General features: G+C 37.2%; 3 protein-coding genes across 5 annotated transcripts; all 3 read left to right on the top strand.

Moving 5' to 3' along the window:
- On the top strand, nucleotides 4,594-9,459 carry LOC109710375. The gene is given in 8 exon segments (XM_020232896.1): nucleotides 4,594-5,075; nucleotides 5,537-5,932; nucleotides 6,638-6,662; nucleotides 6,779-6,945; nucleotides 6,995-7,175; nucleotides 7,618-7,741; nucleotides 8,044-8,223; nucleotides 9,150-9,459. Coding segments are annotated over 8 exon segments (1,542 nt in total). The 5' UTR covers nucleotides 4,594-4,885; the 3' UTR covers nucleotides 9,429-9,459.
- LOC109710856 (probable mitochondrial import inner membrane translocase subunit TIM21) lies at nucleotides 10,725-15,972 on the top strand. Its single transcript, XM_020233637.1, has 7 exons — nucleotides 10,725-10,988; nucleotides 11,717-11,735; nucleotides 12,734-12,897; nucleotides 13,863-14,041; nucleotides 14,580-14,628; nucleotides 14,738-14,857; nucleotides 15,454-15,972. Exons 1-7 carry the CDS (start codon nucleotides 10,824-10,826, stop codon nucleotides 15,610-15,612), a joined length of 855 nt encoding a protein of 284 aa, XP_020089226.1. The 5' UTR covers nucleotides 10,725-10,823; the 3' UTR covers nucleotides 15,613-15,972.
- LOC109709799 (uncharacterized calcium-binding protein At1g02270-like) lies at nucleotides 17,679-22,532 on the top strand. 3 transcript variants are annotated; one of them, XM_020232127.1, is made up of 11 exons: nucleotides 17,680-18,068; nucleotides 18,304-18,355; nucleotides 18,483-18,581; nucleotides 18,693-18,798; nucleotides 19,198-19,418; nucleotides 19,830-19,906; nucleotides 19,998-20,112; nucleotides 20,223-20,348; nucleotides 21,075-21,185; nucleotides 21,277-21,384; nucleotides 21,577-22,532. In XM_020232127.1, exons 2-11 carry the CDS (start codon nucleotides 18,344-18,346, stop codon nucleotides 21,820-21,822), a joined length of 1,221 nt encoding a protein of 406 aa, XP_020087716.1. In that variant the 5' UTR covers nucleotides 17,680-18,068; nucleotides 18,304-18,343; the 3' UTR covers nucleotides 21,823-22,532. The 3 variants fall into 3 exon arrangements, with proteins under 3 accessions (XP_020087715.1, XP_020087716.1, XP_020087717.1); XM_020232126.1 differs by lacking the exon at nucleotides 18,304-18,355 and having other exon boundaries at nucleotides 17,679-18,068; XM_020232128.1 differs by lacking the exon at nucleotides 17,680-18,068 and having other exon boundaries at nucleotides 18,307-18,399.

The raw sequence follows: 23,016 nt of genomic DNA on the forward strand, positions 1-23,016 counted from the left end.
ATCCATAGGATGAAGTGCAATAAGTTATTATGTAATTTAGCCTCAAGGTTATTTTATAAAACTCAAATAATCCAACGTTCTCGTGCAAACTAATACGCATTTGGACGTGATTGGGGTTGTGCCACCGAACCCAAGTGTCCGTTTGTAGCATTTTCTCTACAAGTGGGGGAAGGAGAGGGGAATGTAGCAACGACTCAATTAAGGGCCATTGCTCATATAATAAGCCTATTGGTGATGTTGTTTTGTGCTAAAAAGTCCACACATAAGTGTGTGAGAAGCAACCTTTATTCTTACTATTTTTATTGTTTATTGGATGGGGTTTAGATAAGGATGGAAATATGAATGGTAGGAGAGCCTTGAATGCTACTTTACATACATAATTTTATGTGGGACTCATTATTATTATTATTCTTCCTAGTGAAGCATGAAATTTGGTAAACTAACCCCTCTTCTTCTGCTTTGGTTTTCATTAATGATTGACCTTTTTTTTTAAAAAAAAAATAGGTAGCAAGTTACCTGCTTCATTTATTAAGCAAAATGAATTTAGCGTACAATTTGGAAACAGCTAGGGCCTCCGAACCGAGGGAACAAGAAGAGAAAGATAAGAGAAAAAAAATAAGAGAACAAAAACCAGATTCATGAGACCCAGTAAACACGAGCAAACCAAAAATAAACAAAGGGGTGACCAAAGGCAGGGCACCAAGGCCGGGAGATAATCAAAGTGCTTCGTTCCAGGCTTCGATCAAAACGGCGACACGTTCGAGAGGCCTGAAAACCAGGTCCATGATTGACCTCTTTTATGTTTACGTGTTAGACAGTTACTTTCATTTCCTTTCCTCAATGGAAGCGCTTCACCTAATTAACTAAAATAGTAAACTATAAATAAGTACAAGAACATATATATTTCCTTTTGATGGTTTACTGCAAAAAAAAAAAAAAAAAAAAAAAAAACTTTTTGTTGGTAGGTACAGTTAATGGGTTTTGTGGGCGATCGAGCCTAGCGAGACTAATATATTGGACTAGATATACCAAAGCAACCTGCACCACAGTACGTGTCCCCAGAATCAAATAAACTAATAGGGCTTGTCCTTCTTTTCTTTTCTTTTCTTTTTTTTCCTTTTTTTATTTTTTAAATCCAGCCTGTCGTATAGGCTCCACATTTTGAAGAATTTTCTAGCACCTATTTGTATGAAACTTAAAATTGGGAAAATCAACGGCACAGTTAAATATACATGAAAGCTCAAATCCCTAACCTCATAGTTAGCTCTCGAATACCTAGTTACTAGACCAGTAAATCTGCAATGGTCTCATAAAGCACTAGATTATGACTATCTTTAGGAGGAAAGAGATTAATCGACAACTCTTGAGTAGAAAAGGTGGTTGAGAATTGGAAGCTATGGTGTACTTTTATTAGTAAATGATTCTTAACCTTAGAAGAAATAATTGCAAAACTAAAAGAACAAGGCCTTTTTACCCTCTTTCTTGGTAATAGAAACCCCAACCCTCTCCTATATAATTCAATTACTTTTTGAAAGTGCATTATTCCCAAACTAATTAACTAACGTGGTTTGGAATTCGGATGAACACTTTTCGGTTAAATCGACCTACTTGGCACTGACAGATCGTGGGACAAGAGACGCACGCGCCTCCAACATCTGGAATCTCAAAATCCCCCTAAGGGTGCGTTTGGTTCGAGTTATCCTGACAGGATTACAGGCAATCCTGCCAGGATAACTGTGTTTGGTTAATCCGCTATGTAATCTAGTCGTTAATGTAGCATTACAAATCGAGCAGGATTACATCAAAAATATTAACGGGAGGGGGGTCGTGTATCTTGTATTACTGAAACCCGTTAATACTACATATTATGTAAAATGACAATTTTACCCTCCAAAAATTCCAAATCTAATTAACAGTATTATTTTCATCTCTCTCTCGCCTTCGTCCCGGCCCTCTCTCTCGCACGCCGCTTTCTCTCGCTCTCTCTCGACGTCTCTCTCTCTCTCTCTCGCGCACGAACACCTATCATTTTCTATTGCGTCGTCCTCCCAAATAATTATCACGATCTCCTTCCCTCCATTCGTCATTTTCGCAAAAAACAATATTCAAATGACTACAACATGGGCAATTTTGAAAAAAACTATACTTTTATGTCATGATTACTAAATTTTATAAACTGAACCAAACATATTAATGCTATAAACACTGTAATTTAGTATTACATTACTGTATAAAACCAAACGCTCTAATGCAGCATTAGTAGTAATCTCACGCCGAAATCCAACATACCTGGATATGTCGAGATACTTTGTAATATTACATAACTCGAATCAAACGGGCCCTAAAGGTAAAAGTGTTTAGCTGGTTGGTACTTAAGAAAAGGTTGCTTATAGTGATAAACTTGTTAAGAGAGATTGGTTGGACGACCCTATCTATGTACTATACGGGTCGGACGAGAAATCAGTAGACCATCTGTTCACCCGGTGCATATTCTGTAAGTTTATTATAGTGTTAGAGGTGGACGATATCCTGTCTCACGACTTGGGGAACGACGTGAATCTCGTATGGAATAGGTGGATGGGCCGAAAGAATCGCCTAACGAAGCGATCCAGACTTACTGACCTAATAGATTGTTGGTAGATTATATGAAAGGTCAGAAACGACACAGTTTTTAGGAACACTGCCCCCAACCCTGAGCTAGCGGTCCTCAAACTCAAGTTTCTTGTGAAGGAGTGGGATTCCCTCCCTGTTTCGTAGTTTTTTTTTTTTTTTTTTTGCTCCCGGGACCTGGTTGTCATATATTTATAGCCTAATTCATCAGTTCAATAAATGAAGAGAGTAGCGTGCTACCTCTTTCTTAAAAAAAAAAATAACTAACATGGTCGGTCATATACAATTCTCTACATTGTCATTTTCTTTCTTTGCTAATTACAAAGTTTGAAAGGTTGAAAATGCTGCTTGGATACAAACAAACATCGTGTACCTTACTAGATCTGGCTATTCCGAAAATTCAAAGGTCCACTAAGAAGTTTTCAAATCAAGTGTGTGCATCTATGCTATACCGTACAAAATTTCTGATAGGCCTACCAACATTATCCAAATTTGTTTAATCACACCTGTATAACATCATGTAATGAGTCCACAAGGCAGGACAACTTACAGAAAAAACGACCATAGCAAGAGACACGGACAGCTAGTGATAGGAAACATGTGGACTTCAACCAATGAATACGAAATATTCAAAGAGTTTATATGACACGGTTGTATTTTTATTTTTAGCTATAGTTATTCTTAACAAAGTGTTTGACAAAAAAATAATAATAATAAAAAAAAAATCAATACTTTCGTCACAATAAAAATTAGAAATCAGATTTCAAAGCCAAGAAAATCTGCTGAAGAAATTTTTCGTATAAAACTTCTCCTAATAAAACTGGCGCTGGACAATACTTCATCAGCATCATACCATAAAGCAGGGACAAATCCAAACTCTAATTATCCAAAATTAGTTTAAATTATGATCAAGGGGATAAAATTTTTCCAACCAAGTTTGGAATTATGCACGAATTGCAAAGGAAACATGCATGCATATAGCAGCCTCATATGAAATGGCTTCTCGTCAACGCATTCACTTAGTCGGGCTGTCCATAAAAGCCAACCAAAATAAAGTACGTGACAAATGTACTTTAGCCCCACACCAAGTTGTGAATCACATGTGACCCGCAAATTAATCAACTCGAATCCTGCAAAGATTTTGACTCTTTAGAGAAGGGACAAACCATGCTAAAGAATGATCATCTCCCCATTATTATTTATTCGATTATGTTCTCACTAATCAATTTGAACACATAAACGTCGCGCTTGTGGAACAAGCGAGTAAATTGTTGTAGCTGAGAACCCGTGAATAACTTAAATCTTTTTTTTTAACTATCAAAAGAGCACAAAAATCTAATTATAAACTATGCGACTTATAAGACATATGATAGTTATATTATTGCTTTAAAATATTCCAATTCACAATATCAGATATAAGTTGATAGGTTACAATATATGTTAAATCAATCAGTAATATATTGTATCGCAATTCATACATGGTAAACTTTATTTACAAAGGCAATCCTAAAACGTAATATATCAAAAAACTTTATGTTCTTTTTAAATTTATACTGACCGGTAAATTCGAATCTCAAAATAATAACGAGCAGCGAATTTAACAGTGAAAATGTCCAGAAGCCGTGTCATACTCAGCATATATATTTATATATAATAAGAATATATAAGATCCTACGACGTACACGCATGCACTGTTGAATCAGTAAGAAAATCAAGGGCCAGGCCGTGCCAATAGAAGTCGTGTGAACAATGTTGAAACCTTAACAGGGTAGACGCGCGGTACTGGGCCGGCCCTTCAAGAGTTAAAAATGGGCCGGTGCAGCTCCCTCCCGGTGGGGCCAACTTATTCATCCTAGTTAGACTAGACCTGGCACATGGCTGAGATTAGCCCTCCAGTGACTCAAAATCGAGGGATGCCTAAACAATCAGGTCCATTATCTCAAGGTGCTCTCACACTGCCACTCCTATACCGCTAATAATAGCTGCATGTGGCCTCACTTCCTTGATATTTTTTTTCAGCTTTCAGATTCCCTGCAGATTCTCTAGTGCATATTCTCCCTGCCCAACCACCTCTCTCTCCCTCCCTCTCTCTCTCCCTCTCCCTCTCCCTCTAATAAATGTGCATTCTTTCTGTGTCTTCCTACTCCAAGGGCCATGTCTTGCAGAGATCCACTTTAGCTTCACAGGAGCCAAGAACCAGTCCGAAGGAAAAAAAATAGTCTGCTTCAGATCGACACAATATGCTGATATAGTGTATGGCAACCACTGTACCTGCATGAGTTTTAATGCGAATGCACATCGAGGCTTGGCGGCTACGACCCATAGGAGGGTGATTACAACAGAGTCCGAAGGGAGCTCAGAAGAGGCACCAAAGGTATCAGTGGGGCCCAAGAAGACGTGGAAGAGAGGGACGATAGTCGGTGCTGTCTCTTTGATAGTTGGAACCACAGAAGACATACCCCGCCGTACTCTTTCCGTCCCCTTCCTTTTTAATTTCTATCAATCTATCTATCATCTACCTATCTTTCTATCTGTGTATGCATGTGTACTCACCGACAAGCATACTAACACATATGCAAACACTGATGCAATCAGAGACAGGCACACATACAAACATGCGCGTGCATGTGGATACACACTGGTACATGCAAAACAAATATACGTATGCTCATATATATGTACAAACAATACACATATATGCATGTATCAACATTCTGCCTAGTTATGTATGCATATCTGTATGTGTACGAAGAATAGAAGTATATGAATGTATGTATGTATGTATTATGCATGTATATATGACATAGACACGTAGTACATACGTATGTATGAATGTGTGTATGCGCAATAGGCATGTACATAAAATGTATGAAGTATTTACGAAGTAGGTGCAGTTTCTACTTCTCATACCTCTCTGCTGTTGCAGGTTTTATCCCCATTGTGATTTCAATAATCATATGCTGGATATTCCTGGTGATTGAAGCTCTCTTGCTGGCTGAAATAAACATCTCTCTGTGGAAGAAGAGCGAGAATGATGAGAGAGAAATTGGTGAGGATCTAGAAGTAATATCACTGCGGACTATGGCCCAAGAAACTCTAGGCGAGTTTGGAGGGAATTTGGCCACTGTAACTTACGAATTCCTGGCTTATACATCTATGGTCGCTTATGCATCCAAATCAGGGGAAGTCCTATCTCACTTGATCAACCTTCCTGAATCCATCTCAGGCAACTTCTTCACCCTCTTTGTGGCACTTCTCATTGTCGCTGGCGGGACCCACATCACAGATCGAGTCAACCAATGGTTGACCTTTTCCATGCTCGGTATGCTTGCTACTCACCCTTTAGAAAATATTTTTAAAACATATACAGATATTTGGACATTCTTGATGCAGCTGCAAAGTGAGGAAAAAGGATTCATGAAACAATAAAACTTATTAAACATTTTAAGAATAAAATAAAAGGATGCATAAGGCAAAATTAAGGCTTTACCACTTCACCTATACTCCATAGATAGTTAGATACAGGGAAATATACTAACGCGGTTGCTCTTTATAAAATTTATCTTGTTTTGCTGAATGGAGTTGACCATTGAGAAGGTCATAATGAAACTACTGCTTGGAAAAATGTAGTAGCTAAGCCAGAATACAGTTTCATGATCTAAGATAGTTAGACCATTTCTTTAAGCCTGCTTTTAGGAGTTAGGGGAATAATCTACAATCATATCTAGTCATTTTACATGGAAAATCAGTGAGCATCCAGTCGCCTTTTTTCTGTCTTACAAAACACAGCAGATGAAACTAATACAGAAGTCAAGAAGAGCAGTCATGCATGCCTATAGATGAGACATTTAAGAGATCTTTATGTATATGCCAAATGTAATTTTTGTCATGGCAATAGAAACTCCATGGTGATGTTAATTTGTCCTAATAAAAATACTTAAAACTGAAAGAGTACTTTCCACCAGTGATTTGGAAGAAATTTCCACAATTTTACCAATATAAAAATGCTTATTTTGCTTTTGATCAGATAAACATATGCAAGATAACACGATGTAATAAAGAATCTTAGGTTTAAGTGAGGTCAGGCCTAAAGCATACAGACACAAGAGAAGCCCTAAGCTCTGTTTTGACTTTTGAGATGCCATGTTGAGTAACTTGGGAACGTCAGAGTAATCTTCATTTGTAATGAAAGATTGCTTGCCATAATTGAAGCTACAGCAATAGCATCTGGTAGTAGTGGAGGGGCAAATTTGCAAACAATATCCAATTGGGACAAGGTTCCACCAACAATCCCAGTGATCATCTTCTCACTGGTGTATCATGATATCACACCCGGTAATTAATCAGCAAATTTATTATGATATAGACTAATAATTTTCTATAGACTGATGCTGAATTTATTTGCATGCAATCTGTGCATACCTTGGTTGGGATCTTGCACGGATAAAGCTCTCGATAATGCTGGGGAGTATCGTGCCACTTCTTTCTTTACTTGTCTGGGATGATATTGCTCTTAGCCTCTCAAATTTTGATGGCTCTGATCCTCTTGACATGCTTAAGATGCAGTACGAACTACAAATCAAAATTGAAGTGTCAAACACTACAATTTGTTAGAGATGTTAAATCAAAATGGAGGAAGAGCTGGGAATTCGAAGGGAGCCAAATATTGCACTGGGAAATTGGATGGTTTTTGATTGTTTTATACATGCACATGACAACCGTGTGCTTACTGTTGAAGGGATTTGACTAGAGTTCCTAACAGAAAACCAAAATGAAAACCACAGGATGGCAATGTATAAATGTGCTTAAACCATAGGAGGCATTTGAAATTAACCTTTTCTTAGTTGACAACTATTATGCTCTATTGCCTATGAACGACATCGCTAACTTTCCTCTATAAAATAACAATGTCTAGGTTAATAAGAAATTAGCATATATGATATCTTGTTTTTTCAGTATATAAGCATAGCCATGCTAGTGATATTACTAATATTGTTCTTGATGAAGATGGAGTAGCATGTCTTCACTTCTAGCAGTCAGGACATCAATGATCGGAACTCTCCTCGGAGTCTCTCAGTTCTTTATTGAACAGCTTATTAATCTCTTCAGTGCACCACCAATTCTATCACCAGTAAGTTAAACTAATCCAGTGACTATGTTGACTATATCATCATACAATTAGATAACTTCATAACTTAAGTCACATTTTTCGAACATGCAAACATCATACCAACTTACCAAGCTCATTCAAATTTGTATTTTGCCCTTCAAGATAATGTGCACTTCATCACCCAAATGCACTTGATGATAGTTTGTTGACTTAGAATTGGAATTCATCTGTAAGACTCTAACCAAAATCAAATCTCGACATGGCAGTTTTGGGTTATTTCTATTATCTAGGAAATCACAAGTCATATATGATGGTTCATGCAGGGAAAGATAAAAGATGATTCTATTGATGGTGCTGTAGAAGTCAAGGATACACATTATAATGCTAAGAAATTGATGGACAACAATAAGCTCAGTATTGTGGCATCTACAATTGTGATTCTTCCTACTATGCTCATCTCAACAGTTGTACCAAATGCATTTTCACTAGCAACCGATATTGCAGTAAGTGATTTGCATAACCATCAGCAAGTTTAGATCTAGAAAAAAAAAAAAAATCTGACGCATATATTTGGGATTTTCTATATTCACATGTGTATGAAATATGAATTGTGTTGAGATTCATAAGAGCTTTCTTTGTAGTTTCCAAATCCTTATTATAGTCCCCAGTATTATCAATTTTACAGCTATAACTGTATCTAATATACACTTGATAAATGTACAATACACTTGATACAAAGATACCCCTATACCTGACCAAAAAAAGTTTGAACATGACATCCAAATAACAAAGAAATCTCATTTGCATTCAGGTGCCTTTTAAATCTGCAGATATCCCTACTCATGTAAGGGAAATTCAATATGAGTGTCAAGTGTACATTTATACATGGACAGAAATTCTTGAATCCTTCAAAAAAAAAAGGAAACCAACATCAGCCTTCCTAATATATTTCTACAAACAAATTAGATTTTATATATAGCTCAATGTGGTAGTGACTTAGCTGGTGTTAATACAAGGATGAGTGGAACATGTATAAAAAATAATAAAGAATCCATTTCAAATTTACTGTCCTAGTAAGAAATGCTTTAGGATGAATGCAACAGTGAAGCCTATAGAATGTGCCAATTGATCTATACTCCTCCCCTTTTCCCCTTTTCCATTTTTCCCTCTTTGTGTTTTCCTTTTCTTTCCTTTCTTGGAGGCCTGGTTGTCTCACTGTGTAGCCAAGTTCACTATCTAATTGAATGAAGCGGTAGCATGCTATCAATTTCTCAAAAAAAGAAGATATTGCCAATTTGGATTTTGTTTGCATCGTTGCTCTCCTTTATCTAACAAAAGCATATTTTTTATTATTCATAAGAAATCAGTTCTCCTTCATTGATTTTCTAAATAAATACATAGATTTTTATGTTCTAATAATACCTTTTAGGGTGGTTATTGCATGATGATCTTGTATGGCATTCTTCCACCAATGATGGCATGGTTAATGCATTTTAGGATGTACGATACTGCGCCGCAGGAAGCAAAAGATTCCACAGATGAGAATAAAAAAGTAGTATTATCAAGTACCAAAACTGTACTCATTGGAATGGGATTATTTTCTATTGTAATAACAATGGAGCAATTTTTGCAGGATCTAGTTGTTCTGGACTCATATTTATTTTCTTACAACACAATAGAAAAACTATTTTTCCATGTCAGTCTGTAATGCCAACAAGTTCTCAAAAAAAATATGTATATATCTGAAGTATATAACTGGTGTAATGCCCCTGAGACAGACAAATAACTGCTTTACACAAAACAGATCAAACCAAACTGACAGATAGAATATAGTGCCAATGTTAAACCAAATTAGGCAATACAATCAAGTCAAAGACAAAAGTATCAGCAAATTTTTGCTGATACAATAATCAGCAAGACAACGTAGGAGCCGGAGAAAAACTCTATCACCTCACATAGAGGAAGAAGAGAAAGGCCTGCATCAAATGCAAATGCCACTCAGGAGAACCAGAAAAGAAGACACCATAAATTTATACGCGAGCACACAGCTAATTACAAACTAGGGGAAACAGAAGTTTCCATTGATCGATCCCCTCTTCATCAATTCATCTTAGACGATAAAAGCCAAATACGACAGAACCCTAAATCTAATGCACAATGAAGTGAATCAACTGAAAAGTTGATGCACAGTGAAGTGAATCAATTGAAAAGAGAAAGGTCAGATTCGAGAAACCAGTGGGTAATAAAAACGAATAGATTCGAGAACTGGAAAACTCAAATCTCCATTACGATCATAATAAGGCAAAATTAAAAGCTCGATACAAAATCAAATCAACACAACGATTTGGAGATTGCATGTGGGAGGATGAAAACCTTTCCTTTCGCCGGAGCGTAGTGCCTCGGATGCGAATGCGAGGAGCTTACGCTGCGCGAGGGTGAGCCATTCCCGGTTTCGTGTCACGGGGCTTTTATGGACAGGGCAGAGAGGGGCTTTTGGGCGGGTGTATCTGAAAATCAAACCCGATGAGCACTACTATAATAATAATTACTATAATAATAGACACAATTTAATGTGCATTTTCTGCAAAGTTTTAAAATTACTATAAGTTTATCTTATTTTAAATTTCCCCCCCCCCCCCCGCCCTCTATCTCTGTAAGTGGGTGTTTGGTTCTCTGAGAAAAGATGTCAAAACAAATTAACTTCTGTTAGTTCTCCAAATTTCTGTCCATTAATAAGCAAAAATATGAAAAAAGTATTTTTCATATTTTTTAAAAAATAATTTTTATAATTTTTTTTAGAAGCCAAAGAACGTCTAATCCTTCATCAATCCGGTTCAACAGCATCGAACCGTGACCCGGTCGATTATCGAGTCCGCATTCAAGCCATACTGTCTCATACGAGACGCGCCGCCGCCACGCCGGCGCCGACGCCGACGCCGCCGATCGGTTCCAGGAGCCTCGAGCATATCCCGCCCACGGTAAAACCCTAAACCCTAGAACAANGAAGCGGTTCTCTTCCCGCGACTTAACACGAATCTCTCTCCTCGTCTCCTCTCCTCCTCTCCTCTGATTTTCTCAAAACAGTGAAACGCAGAGAGGAGGTATGACCTCTCGGATCGCCGGGTCGCTTCGGAGTCGACTAGGCCGCCGCCTCCTCTCAGCCGCCTCAGCGCCGCCGCGCTCCTCCTCCTCCGCCTCCGCCGCCACGCCGGCGCCGACGCCGACGCCGCCGATCGGTTCCAGGAGCCTCGAGCATATCCCGCCCACGGTAAAACCCTAAACCCTAGAACAAGCTCGATGTTTGCGACACGTGTCTTTGGGTTTCGCTAGATCGTTTTGTATGCATCAACAATAAGTTGGGTGTGCAAGGTGTTTGATGAAATGCTAATGGGGGTCATATGTGTCAAAATAGCTAAGTTTCTTGCTGGTAGAAGCTGTTCTGATTCAACAGGATCAAATTTAGATGTTAGATGTTTGATTGTGGTAGTTTCTGTTTCTCCTTTGCAACTGTGGCGCAGACTTTGTTTGATAACCAAACTTATCTTCCTTCCCAAAAAAAGAAAAAAAGAAAAAAGATTTTAGTTCCTTAAAATGAGAATAATATGGAACGATTGGAAAAGTTCCATCAGGTTGATGTAATTATACTGATCTGTGTAACATCTTATGAAGATTTCAGTCCTGATCTCTAAGATCGAATTTCGGGGAACATGACTTTCGATATTGGTGGATAGTATTCATTGATCTTGTTGGGTAACGGGTTATGAACTCTGGGTACCTCTTTATATTTTTTGCGAGGACTTTGATTACTTCTTGTCTGGGGATTCGTGGAACATGGATTGTGTCATTTGACTGGCTTGTTGAAATATAGAATTTTTCAGAAACCCTATGCTGAGATTTTTTTTTTTTCTTTTTCTTCTAAGTTTAGTGCAATTCCTTATGTTTGCACTAGTTCTTATTACTTTCAAGTAACTGATCCTCTTCTTTCTTTTACCGCAGGATGTAACAAAGGCCGGAGGTCAGTATTAGTTCTTTATAACAAGTTTTACGGTCGATGTTGTTTTCTGTCTGTGATGTGTATCTAGTAAATATTGCAGTTCTGTAGGGTCCGTTACCACCTTTGAAATTTGTTTTGAAGTTTATTGAAAAGGTAGGGATTCCGGCGTTCCGCCAGAAACCTCATCCATTTTGGACGGTTGTTCTCAAGGAAACAAGTTACTGCTGCTTTTCTTCTTTATAGTACAAAATAGGATATATAATTTGAGACATTAATCTTGAAAGTGAGTAATCAGCATTTTGCCAATTAACTAGAATTTCTATTTAATACAACTTGTAGTGGATTTTGTCATGTGCTTGCAATAAGATAAGTGGTCTAATTTGTGGATTAAAGAAATTTACAGATCCTGAAATATAAGGATTTAATTTGCAGGGAAGCTGTTCATAAGTGACCTCACCAGACTGTTTGTTTGCTACCTCACCATATAAGCAGTATTAAGAGTACTTGTTATTATTATTTTTTTATTATAGGTGTTGGTTCTGCCAACATGGAAACCTAGGAAGAAAGGGGATTCTGATCTTTTGCCATATATATCGATTATCATTCTTCATTTTAGTTTCTGTGGAAGGGAATCATTTTCAGAACTTCTAATTCCTGTCATTCTTACGGCCCATCATGGCATAATGAGCTTTCAGGATCTAGGCCCAATGATATAGTCAAGCTAACGGCAGTTTTTAAAATCTATTACTGTTTCTGATCTTGAAAAATCAAGGAAGTGCAATCAGTTTGATCACTAGGTTGGTTGATTGGATTTGTTGGTTAGTCAGCTATTTGCATGTGAAAATTTTTCTCATATTTCGCCTTAATTTTGCATCTGTAATATTTCTGAGGCCTATCTGTTCATGAATATTCCATAGAGATTAGTGAATGAAAGTTGGACCCATGAGGATCAGGTCGACTTTCTCAATCCGATTTTTTCTAGATTAAGTGGATTCCAATAGCCATTGATCCTTTTGCAGGATGCTTGGTTTCATCTAGAGACCCCTCGAGATGGTATATGATCAACAGATGGTCTTCACATTTTCTTAATAGTCACCATGGACGGCATCAGTTGTTTCCCTCGTTAGTAAGAACATGTGCAGCCAATTATTCTACAAATCAATCAAATCAAGCACCAAGAGAGGTTTGTAGTTATTAATAATAACAATATACATATGTTGCTATTCTTCAGCTAGCTGTCTGACATCAGTTTTTCAATTGCTTCACCTACATGCTCCTTGTTCATGTGGAAAATCATATATATTCAAGTTTTAACAATCGGTAAGATTCGTGATTCACGAGAGTTGTAAATGGCAATTGAATATGGACGACAAGGTCAACTATCATATTGTCTATTCGTCCTAACAGTATAGAAAAGCATGTTGAAGAATATTTGTTCTCTGATATAGAATTTATCTTAATATAATGGATTATTATGTGAACGGGTGATATTTACAGTGTTAGTTTGGAGCGAGAATTCAAGTTTCCAGCAGCTTGATTATTTATCATGTGATTTCTGGTTGGATTATGAATTCTATTGCTTGACTTGATATACCATACAACCAATAAGTAATAACTGTTTTTTCCAGTTTTAAATTTAGACTTGTGGAGGTCTGGCCAGACCTTCCCCTTTGAACACATAGTTGCTGTTGTTTGCTGCTTACCCACCATCTGTGCACATATTATGGGTATACTGGAAGCAGTTTTAATTCTGTAAAAGGAAATTTGTTTTGTAATTACATGTTTCACTGTTTTGGGATGAAAGTAGGTTCTTAAGCTGGCAAATAGGCAAAAGAGATAACCTTTACTGGTTATTACAGAGAGAGTCAAAATCTGCTATTGGTTTTCAACTTTCAGATCACCTAATTACATCTTTCAGGTTCCAAGTTATCCTTGTGTAGCAGTGAAATTTATGCGGATTTTCAGCTTTCTGTCTCATCACTCATCTTTTGTTTATCACATTATCAACCATTGTTTGATCTTTTTCATTTACTGTTTCATGTCTTTCATGGTTTTGAATGTGCCCTTAGAACTATGGGCTGCATCATGCTCATACCATTATAATGGTACATTAGTTATTAACATCATATCGTCCGATCCTTTTCTCAGGAGAGAAAAGATATATCCACTGTAGATGATCCCTTTGATGCTCCAACATATAATATTCCAGAAAAGCCAGTGACATTTGCCGAGGGTGCTTCATACAGTGTAGTGATACTAGCTGGGTTGGGCATAGCGGCCTTGGCTGCCTATGCGGTTTTCAAAGAGCTCATCTTCGAGCCGAAGGAGTAAGTTTTCTGTTCTTTTAAACGCAAGTAATTAGGAAACTTCAAATGTCTGAAATAGGAATAAGAACTTAATTTCAAATTTCCTCCTCCTGATGAACAAGCAAATATTATGAATATATGAAGAATGAAGATTTGGGTTATACAATCAGGAAGTGAGCATTGAGGAAGAAGATTTGGAATACACTTTTGAGATGAGAGAAAAATAACTTGCTGAAGTTTTAGCTTATTTATCGAAATCTTGGCCAGACATATAAAGCTATATCTGCTTTTCGATCTTTGAACATCGATGTAGACTAGCTAATGTTATTCCTAACACTCAAAAATTAACAAAGAAAAGAGAGTGAAGGTGTCTATATCCTTGCACTCCCTGCTTTTCTCTTTCTCTTAATCCCTTTAGCTTATAGGTAAAAATTGAAGAAAAGAAAGTTTAGACATCTCTGTTAGTAATTTTGAAGAGCTCCATGTCTACAATTTCTGATTTTAGTTGATAAGCAAAAGTTTTCTGATGCAGTTGCTACTATTTTTTGTTTCCTTGTAGGTACAAAATCTTTGGAAAGGCTCTTCAAAGGGTTCAGAAGGATAATCAGGTCTGTAGAATCCTCTATGTTTTGCCTGTTTTTGATCTACCTACCTCATAGAAATAGATGTTTCTTGGTTTTTTTGCTCTGTTTTATAGTATCTCTGCCGTATTGTCAGGTTACAGTGAGAATCGGCTCCCCTGTTACTGGATATGGGCAGGAAAGCAGAAATCGTGCTGCTCGGCAGCGAATTCCAAACAGGGTTTGGACCGATGAAGACGGCGTCGAGCATGTTGAGGTAGCCATTTGTTCTAAAATCTCCATTTATTCTCTAGACCTCATCTTCAAGTTACAATATTTCTTTTCTTTTGAACTTCAACTTTATTACCTTGTGGGGAAAAGGGCTGAACTACGTGGCATGTAAGGTGCAGTTAGGGGATAATAGGGGGATGACTCGAGTTGCTCCTCTTATCCAGCCTTACAACCAAAAAACAACATTTGTTGTTATTCTGGTAAATGAGGTTACTCTGGGATGAATACAATTCCAGTAAGTGTTACACTTGGAATTTTGCTATCCTCTTGTTTTAGGCCCATATATCCTTGTAGTTCTTGTTGTTATTATCTAACATTAAGTCTATTAAATCTCTCTATAATTATCAAGATCTTCGCTTCAGTAGAGAGTCAAAGTGCAAGCTTTGACTTTGTTCTTGGTTATCCTAGGCTAGAAGGATAATCTAAGTCAAAAATAAAAAAGAAATTGAAAAAAAGAGAGTAATCCTTGCAATATTTTCTTCTGAACCAAAGATGCCAAAAGGTGGATGATCTTTTGTTGGTAAACACAAAGATCATGATTAACTTTGCATATATTATTGATAAACTCTCATCTCTACGCAGGTAAACTTCTATATTCGTGGACCCCATGGTGCTGGAAAGGTGTACGCTGAAATGTTCAAAGATCGTGAGGACAAGAATTGGAAGTTTACATACCTAATAGTTGAGATCAAGTCTCCGACCCAAGCACAGTTGATGTTAGAATCCTATGTCCCAGCTTAGGATTGGGGGGATGCTACGGTATTTACGTTTTTAAGTCTCATCCTTTGGGTCGTAAAGGGTGAGTTCAACATCGACTATAGATTTTGCCAGCTGATCTTTTCGACATGGTGTTCTAAATTTGTCCTTCCATTTTGATGAAATTTCGAGTTCTTCTTCCTTTTTGATTTACAAATGCAATTTTTTACAAATGCAATTTTTTTTCCATTTTTACTCGAGGCTTTGCCTTGTCGTCCTAATATGTTTGCTTCTCCACTTTCTTCTCGGTCATTGAACCTTCTCGTACTTTCACCTGCACCTGTATAATGAATGGTATGAACCACCTGTTCGAGAAACCTTGGATTGAGACCTTTGGTGTTGATCTTTTTCTTTTTCCTTTTTTTGTTCCCCTTCAAAATAGTTCTGTGGTTAGTTCTAAGCTGTGGTAGGGTGAAGCTAACATGAGGAGATCGATTCTTTAATTGTCTACAAGTAAGTTCACGATGTGTTTTTGTTTTTATTTGATCACCTGGATGGCCGAGGAGCTTTGTCCACGCCGAAGTTGTCTTTTAATAGTGAGGCCCCGCCTCTCCTTAGTCATTTGTTTACTGCTGTATCTACTAGTGAATAGTGATGACTTTTTAAACAGGGAAAAATAGTCACACGAAAAATGTTTACGTCGTGCGACTTGCGAGCCGGTGTTGAAACCTTTGCAAGTTGCCGTACAAATTTAATATGTCAGCGAACTCTGAGCTGCCTTTCATTGAGTACTAACTAACAATCCATGCCCATGAATTTAGTAGTGGGTGCGCTACGATTTATTATTATTATTATTATTATTATTATTATTATTGAACAATTAAGATTGCAATCTATCATTTTTTAAAAAATTTAAAATTATCATAATATATATTTTTTTCGTTGCATTTAAAAAGCAACCACACCCTGAATTGTATCTGTCTGCGGTAGCGTATACTTGGAGAGGATTAAATCCAAGACCACTCCTTGGGAAGCAACGAAAGTGTAAATGAAGAGCTCTGTTGTCGTCATATTAAGAAGCTTGGACAGATCCAGAAGCCGAAGCCTTAACAGCAGACGCGCGTTTTACATAATCAAATTCAAATACCTTCAAAACGGATTTAAGGACATAAAAAAAATTCTCTCTCTCTCTCTCTCTCTCTCTCTCTCTCTCTCTCTCTATATATATATATATATATATATATATATATATGTAAAACAAACTGCTATGAACCACGTTATTATTTATTATTATCATTATATTTTATAAGTTTGCATATATGTATGGAAGTTAAATGTCAATTCTTTTGTGTTACTTGGTCCAACACTTGGTCAAGCCTATAATCTAAATATAGCGTACCAAGCGTGTAATCCCTATTCATTAACATATTTTTTTCATGGTTCCTCATGCAAGAATGATTTTATGGAATCAAAAATAGGAAAAGGGAAAAATTGGACGTTTGGCCAGAATTTTTGACTAAATGGGGCTGCGAACAACCATAATTTTAGGGAGCTTTTCTTTTTTCCTTTTTACGTATGTGTGCTCCTAAAAATATATTTTGCGTATTCACTCCTCAAAAATTTTAATTTACGTACATGGACTCGTCAAACAACCAAATATTTTTCTGGAGTTGTTCTGTTGCATAATATCTACATTATTATCTAACACCCACGTTAGATTTTAACAAGTATTTAGTGTTATGTTGTGCACTTTTTGTATTGCCACCGTAAATTGTCCATTTTTCTGGTTTCGGTCAATACTTGGCTGTTTTATGCAAAATAAAATAAAAAATTGAGGATGAAAACAATTTGTAACTTATACCAAATGGTTAAAAAAATAAAAAAAATTAAACTTGAAGCAGTATCTCTGCAAAAACCGAAATTTTAAAGGATTTGAATGTAAACAAAAGATTCAGATGGGTAAATACGCAAAGATCCCGCAAAGGGTACGTTGCACAACGAGGACCGTTTCATTCCCGCATTGTGAGATCCCGTCACCGCCCAATCCCCACGGTCTCTTATCCTCACCCGCCATATATAGATATATGGATATATAAACCTTCTCATTTCCATTCAATTCCCTCCACAACCACAACCCTCTTCTCTTCTCCTCTCCTCTCCTCTCATTTCTAGCGCTACACGCATTCTCTCGTGCTTCCTTTCATTACGACCGGGCGTGTCAAGGCTATTTTTGAGCTCTTTCCTATAAGATCGATTTCCATATCCCTCGACTGCGTGACAATTCGATCGTCGGGTTCTAATTATTAATGCAGATGAAGTATTTGAACAATGGCCTAACCCAGAACCCCGAGCCGCGGCAGCGGAGGACGAAGAAGAATGCGCGGGCGCAGCGGGGAGGATCAATTAGCTATGCCCCGCCGCCGATAGCGGTGTCCGAGCAGTGCGTCTCGTGCACCACCTTCAACATCCTCGCGCCCATCTACAAGCGGCTCGACGACGAGGTAAAGCACGCATATTGGATCAAATGAACTGTTTTTGATATCTTCCTAGCTAGCTTGGTTCCTTACGTTAAACTTCAAAAAGGGCCTTATATATATGGTGCTGCGCATTTTCGCACCAAGTGTATTGTGGTTGTACTTGTATCACTGTTTCTATTTTCTGTAACGACCTTCTGTCAATCCTGACAGAATCAGCAAGCGTGCAGCACGCACCGCTAAAATTCTGACAAATTTTCAGGAGTCGATTTTCGCCGTCAGAACCCGATACAAATGGAACAATGCGCTATACCGTTAGGCCCTCTTTTCAAGTTGAACTGTAATTGCATTTTAGGAGGTGGCTGAAATTCCTAAATGGCATTTGTTTTTGTTAACAGTTCTTTTTTTTTTCCCCTCCCCTGATTCTTGGGATGGTATCAGAATTGTAGGGAGAGCCAGTTCAAAGCCTGTTGGTTGAGCAGGAACCAGAGGATAATAGACCGGCTGTTAACGGATCGTTCCTCAATAATTTGCCTCCAAGTGAGATTGATTACTCTCTCTTGTTTTCAATTTAGGAATTGGCGGTGCAGTAACATAATGAGATTGCCGGTTCGTTAACTTGTCTGCTATACGTTTCTTCGATTTGTTTAGGAGGTGTGGTTGGGGAATGATGAGCTTGTTGATATGTATGATAAGAGGCTTGGAGATGCTGGCTATCTCACTTTCAAGCTCGCTCGTACCAATAATCGCGGCGATGGTATGCTCAGGCTTCTTTCTTCATACTCTTTTGGATACATTTTACTAGGTATTTATATAGTTTGCAATGTTTCTCTTACTTACTTGAACATGGGATGTTGTATGCATCGAATCGGATTTTGTCCTTTAATGGTTACTGACGATCTGCGATTCCAAAATCTGATAAGGATGGGTTAAATCATCTCTTTTTCTCTTGAGCTACTATTTTCAAGAATTGATAATTGACAGACCAAAATATTTTACAAATACATGCTTGCATGATGGTTGCCTACGCATTGTTTAATGATTTGTTTTACCAACTCTGCTATGCACGGAACTAAGTCAAGCCTCATAGGAGCACTGATATAATGCGTGCTTAAATCGATTTTCTGCTTACAGAGATTACATCTATTTTGTGCAGGTCTATTGACGGCTGTACATAGAGACAAATTTAGAGTTATAGCTTATAAAGAGCTTCTGTTTAATGATTTTGGAGATCGTGTTGCTCAGCTATTACATGTTGAGTTGGTTGAACCTTTCTGGAGGAATCGAAGCAGCGGCATTCAACAACAAATAATCATTCTGAATACCCATTTGTTATTTCCACATGATTACAGTCTTTGTATAGTTCGTTTGAAGCAGGTAACATGATGTTCTTGCACCGAGTAATTATTTCAGATGCTTCATATATATCGCCTAAAAATAATGTATTCACATATTTATCCCTGCATTATCTTAATTTCCATGCATAGCCTTCAAAAACTTTCGAGGCTTATTGCATTCCCTTGTACTTTCAAATGCATGTCTTTGAAAAACAATGTATAGTACAAAACCAACTTTCCCCCACGAGTTAGATGACTCAACCTACGCAAATTTTTCAAAGGAAATATAATTTCAAGGAGCACATACGGAAATGCAGATCCTACAGTGGTTTAATATGGACATAGATGATTTTGCAGAAATATATATGTCAAAGATCCTTTTTATTTTTCTGGGTCCATCGACAATTTTACGAGTAGTTCCGTGGAATTCTGATTGTATTTCTCATGGCAGGTGTACAAGATCCTTCAGTACATAGAATTTTATCAGAAAGAAAATAAACTTGGTCCTATTCCTATTATACTCTGCGGGTGAGTTTGTATAACAATTTTGTCCTTTTTTGGCTTTCTCTGATATAATTTGAATAGCATCATAATGTTTATTTTCTATTCTTCACCACAGGGACTGGAATGGGAGTAAACGTGGGCATGTTTACAAATTCCTTAGGTCCCAACATTATACGTCATCATATGATACTGCACATCACTATACTGACGGTGATGCAGATGCCCATAAGGTAATTGAAGCTTAATGGTTATATATTATGCGTAAGCCTGAGAAAAAGATCATGTCATCATTATCTTTCTTTTCACTTTTTCCCTCTTGTGTTTTTTTTCCTCTATGTAGTGGGTTAGCCATCGCAATCATAGAGGCAACATATGTGGAGTCGATTTTATATGGCTCCTTAATCCCAATCAGCATAGGAAACCCCTGAAAACTAGCTGGAATGAAGCTGTTTTTGGGATCATCAAGGTAATCTTTATGCTTTTCCAATTCACTGTTCGGTATATTTCCATTTTGCGCTTTCTGGTGCAGTTTGGCCAAATATCTTTTTAATCTTAATTATGCACATGTTATACAATTTAATGATTGACATTTACGAATTCTGAGTTCTTAACATTCTTGGAATAAAAAATGAATTTAATGATAAATACTGAGTAGGTTCTAAAATTTATTTAATTAGTCATGGTGGGCGGCATATCTCCAATTCTACTTATTTAATTGCATCTAGGGAAAGATAACATTGAGATTTGTAAATTAGCAATTACTACAGAGGTGAGGGCTATTAACATTCCATTGGCCTGTAGGTTTCTGGCCAAGTTGGGAGTGTGCCTGTTAAAAACATAGCTTTTTAGCCGTAACCCAACTCAATCTCTTTAGCTGGCGTGACTTGAATCAACATGTCACAGTATGGCAATCCTTGTCTAGAGCTATTATCAAGCAGGTCAAAATAGTGTAAAACATAGTTTTTCTTATCTTAACTGATGATAATGTTATCAGTAAAGTTTGATAATCTTTGGGGAGGATCCACTGCTCTATGTATTGTAATATACTAACAGAGATTAATACGTTTTTTTCTTTGGTCATATTTCTGTGACTCGTACAAGTTGCCTCTTCCTTTGAGATTATGCATGTTTTCTGTTATGGAATTAGGTTCCCTTAGAATTGCAAATAACAACTTGATATTTGTTTTTTTAGTATCTTCTTCGCGTAGCGTCCCTTTCAGAGGAAAATGCATTTGCCTTTCTAAAGGCAGATAATCCAGGCGATTATGTTTCATATCCAAGCTTCTCTCAGGCACTGTGTCAGGTAATTATTGTCTTTCACTCAACAGTCAACACATACCAATTTCTGAAGTTTCTGGAGAAAGAATGGCTATTTACATTTTAGTTCAAAACAGTTAGGCTTAACCGGCCATCCCAATGGCCTGAGTTTCCAAGAAACTGAGGATTTGTGGATTCAAGCTGACATTGATGGAAATGGTGTCATGGACTACGAAGAATTTCAGGTATAATAGCTTAAATTGGGTTTGGATATTGACTTTTAGTATTCAGTTTTCTCCTTGATTCTCTTTTAGTTCCAACTTGTGATATTTTACGATCTTCTAGACCTTTAATCACAATGAAAATCACAAAGTCTCACATCACTTAGTATGTCTAAATGATCTTTTCTCAAACCTCTATCAATTAACCTTCTGCAGAAGAATATTTGGACCCCTAAACGGTCAGAGCAACCGGGTGAGAATTTCGATCAGGGTATTGATGGGGAGCTTAAGACAAATTCATTGAAACAGCAAGCCTTCGGTCTAAGCGTGAAAGATGCTGCCCTCTTCCCACCAGAGGTTGAGAAAGGAATTTGGCCCGAGAATTACTCTCTCTCTGATCATGCGCCACTAACTGCAGTGTTTTCTCCTGTAGAAGTTTCTTGTAGTTTTCCGGTTTGCTAAGCCCCTCCTATGATCGGTGGTGGGGATAGAATTACATGTTTGTCAATGTAAAGGTTGTATATTTATAGGTAGAGAAGATAGGATGTTATCATAGAATAATATATGAATAGCTGAAAGATGATATATGAAAAATTAGGTAGGTTAATTACAATTTGGTTCCTAAAGTTTGACCCTTTTTTTCAATTTCACCCTCAGAGCTTCAATCCTAACTCTTTTTAATCATCAGAGCTTGACTGTGATCTCTATTTCTTCATAAAGAGTTTTAATTTTTGACATGTGGTCCCTAAAGTTTGGCACTGATTTCACTTCCATACTCTATTTCAATTCTTAACAATTCAAACTGTAAAGATGTGTCGATGTGTGGCATCTTTCCAAGGAAGACTAAAGGAAGAACTAGATTATTATGCGAGACAAATTCAAGATGTTAAATTGTCAAAGTGGAATTATGAGGATGAAGTCAAAATCGGGCTAAAACTTCATGGACTATGTTGGTTAGTACATGTATGATATTTTGGTTCGTTGCCTGCTGATTTTTTACTTTACAGTGTAACACAAACGAACTTATTGATGTGATATGTATCATATTCAAAGTGTCTACAGATGTGTATGTAGATGATACTTTTGCCTCTCCCTGCTATGAATTGTAACTGAAATACTAATAGTTACCGAAGAGAGAGGAAATAGTTTTAGCAGCTATTTGTTTGTTGGAAGTGTATCTTTTTCCTGATCTGGGATGTGACGGGTTTCTTATGGCTCTTCATTTGTTTTTTCAGTTAAAAATTGACTTCTTAGGTGATCCTCACCTTTTCTCGTTGTCTTTTTTTTTGTTCTTTCTGAGTAGGCCCTTAGTGCCTTAGTGGCTTGCCTCTATTCGGTTGGTTCATTCTTAAATTATTGGTGTACATATGTACTCTTTATATATTTTGCACTGACTCTAAATTAAACAAAGCATTAGATTACTCTGATAGCCAGGAACCATTAGACACCTGTACTGTGATTGAAATTACTACTTTAGGTCTCAATGACAATAATTATCATTCAGGAGGATTCTAATTTGGAATCTTGGTTAGCCTTTTACCACGTTGGTGTTATGACCTGCCGACTAGAAATTAAAAAAATCACCTAAAGGGCCTTGCGGAAAACTTTTTAGTTTCTGGAAGCAAAAGTTCGGCGTTTCACAAACAAGAATTACGG

The sequence above is a fragment of the Ananas comosus genome, linkage group 5 (genome assembly GCF_001540865.1).
Source record: "Ananas comosus cultivar F153 linkage group 5, ASM154086v1, whole genome shotgun sequence".
Lineage (NCBI taxonomy): Eukaryota > Viridiplantae > Streptophyta > Magnoliopsida > Poales > Bromeliaceae > Ananas > Ananas comosus.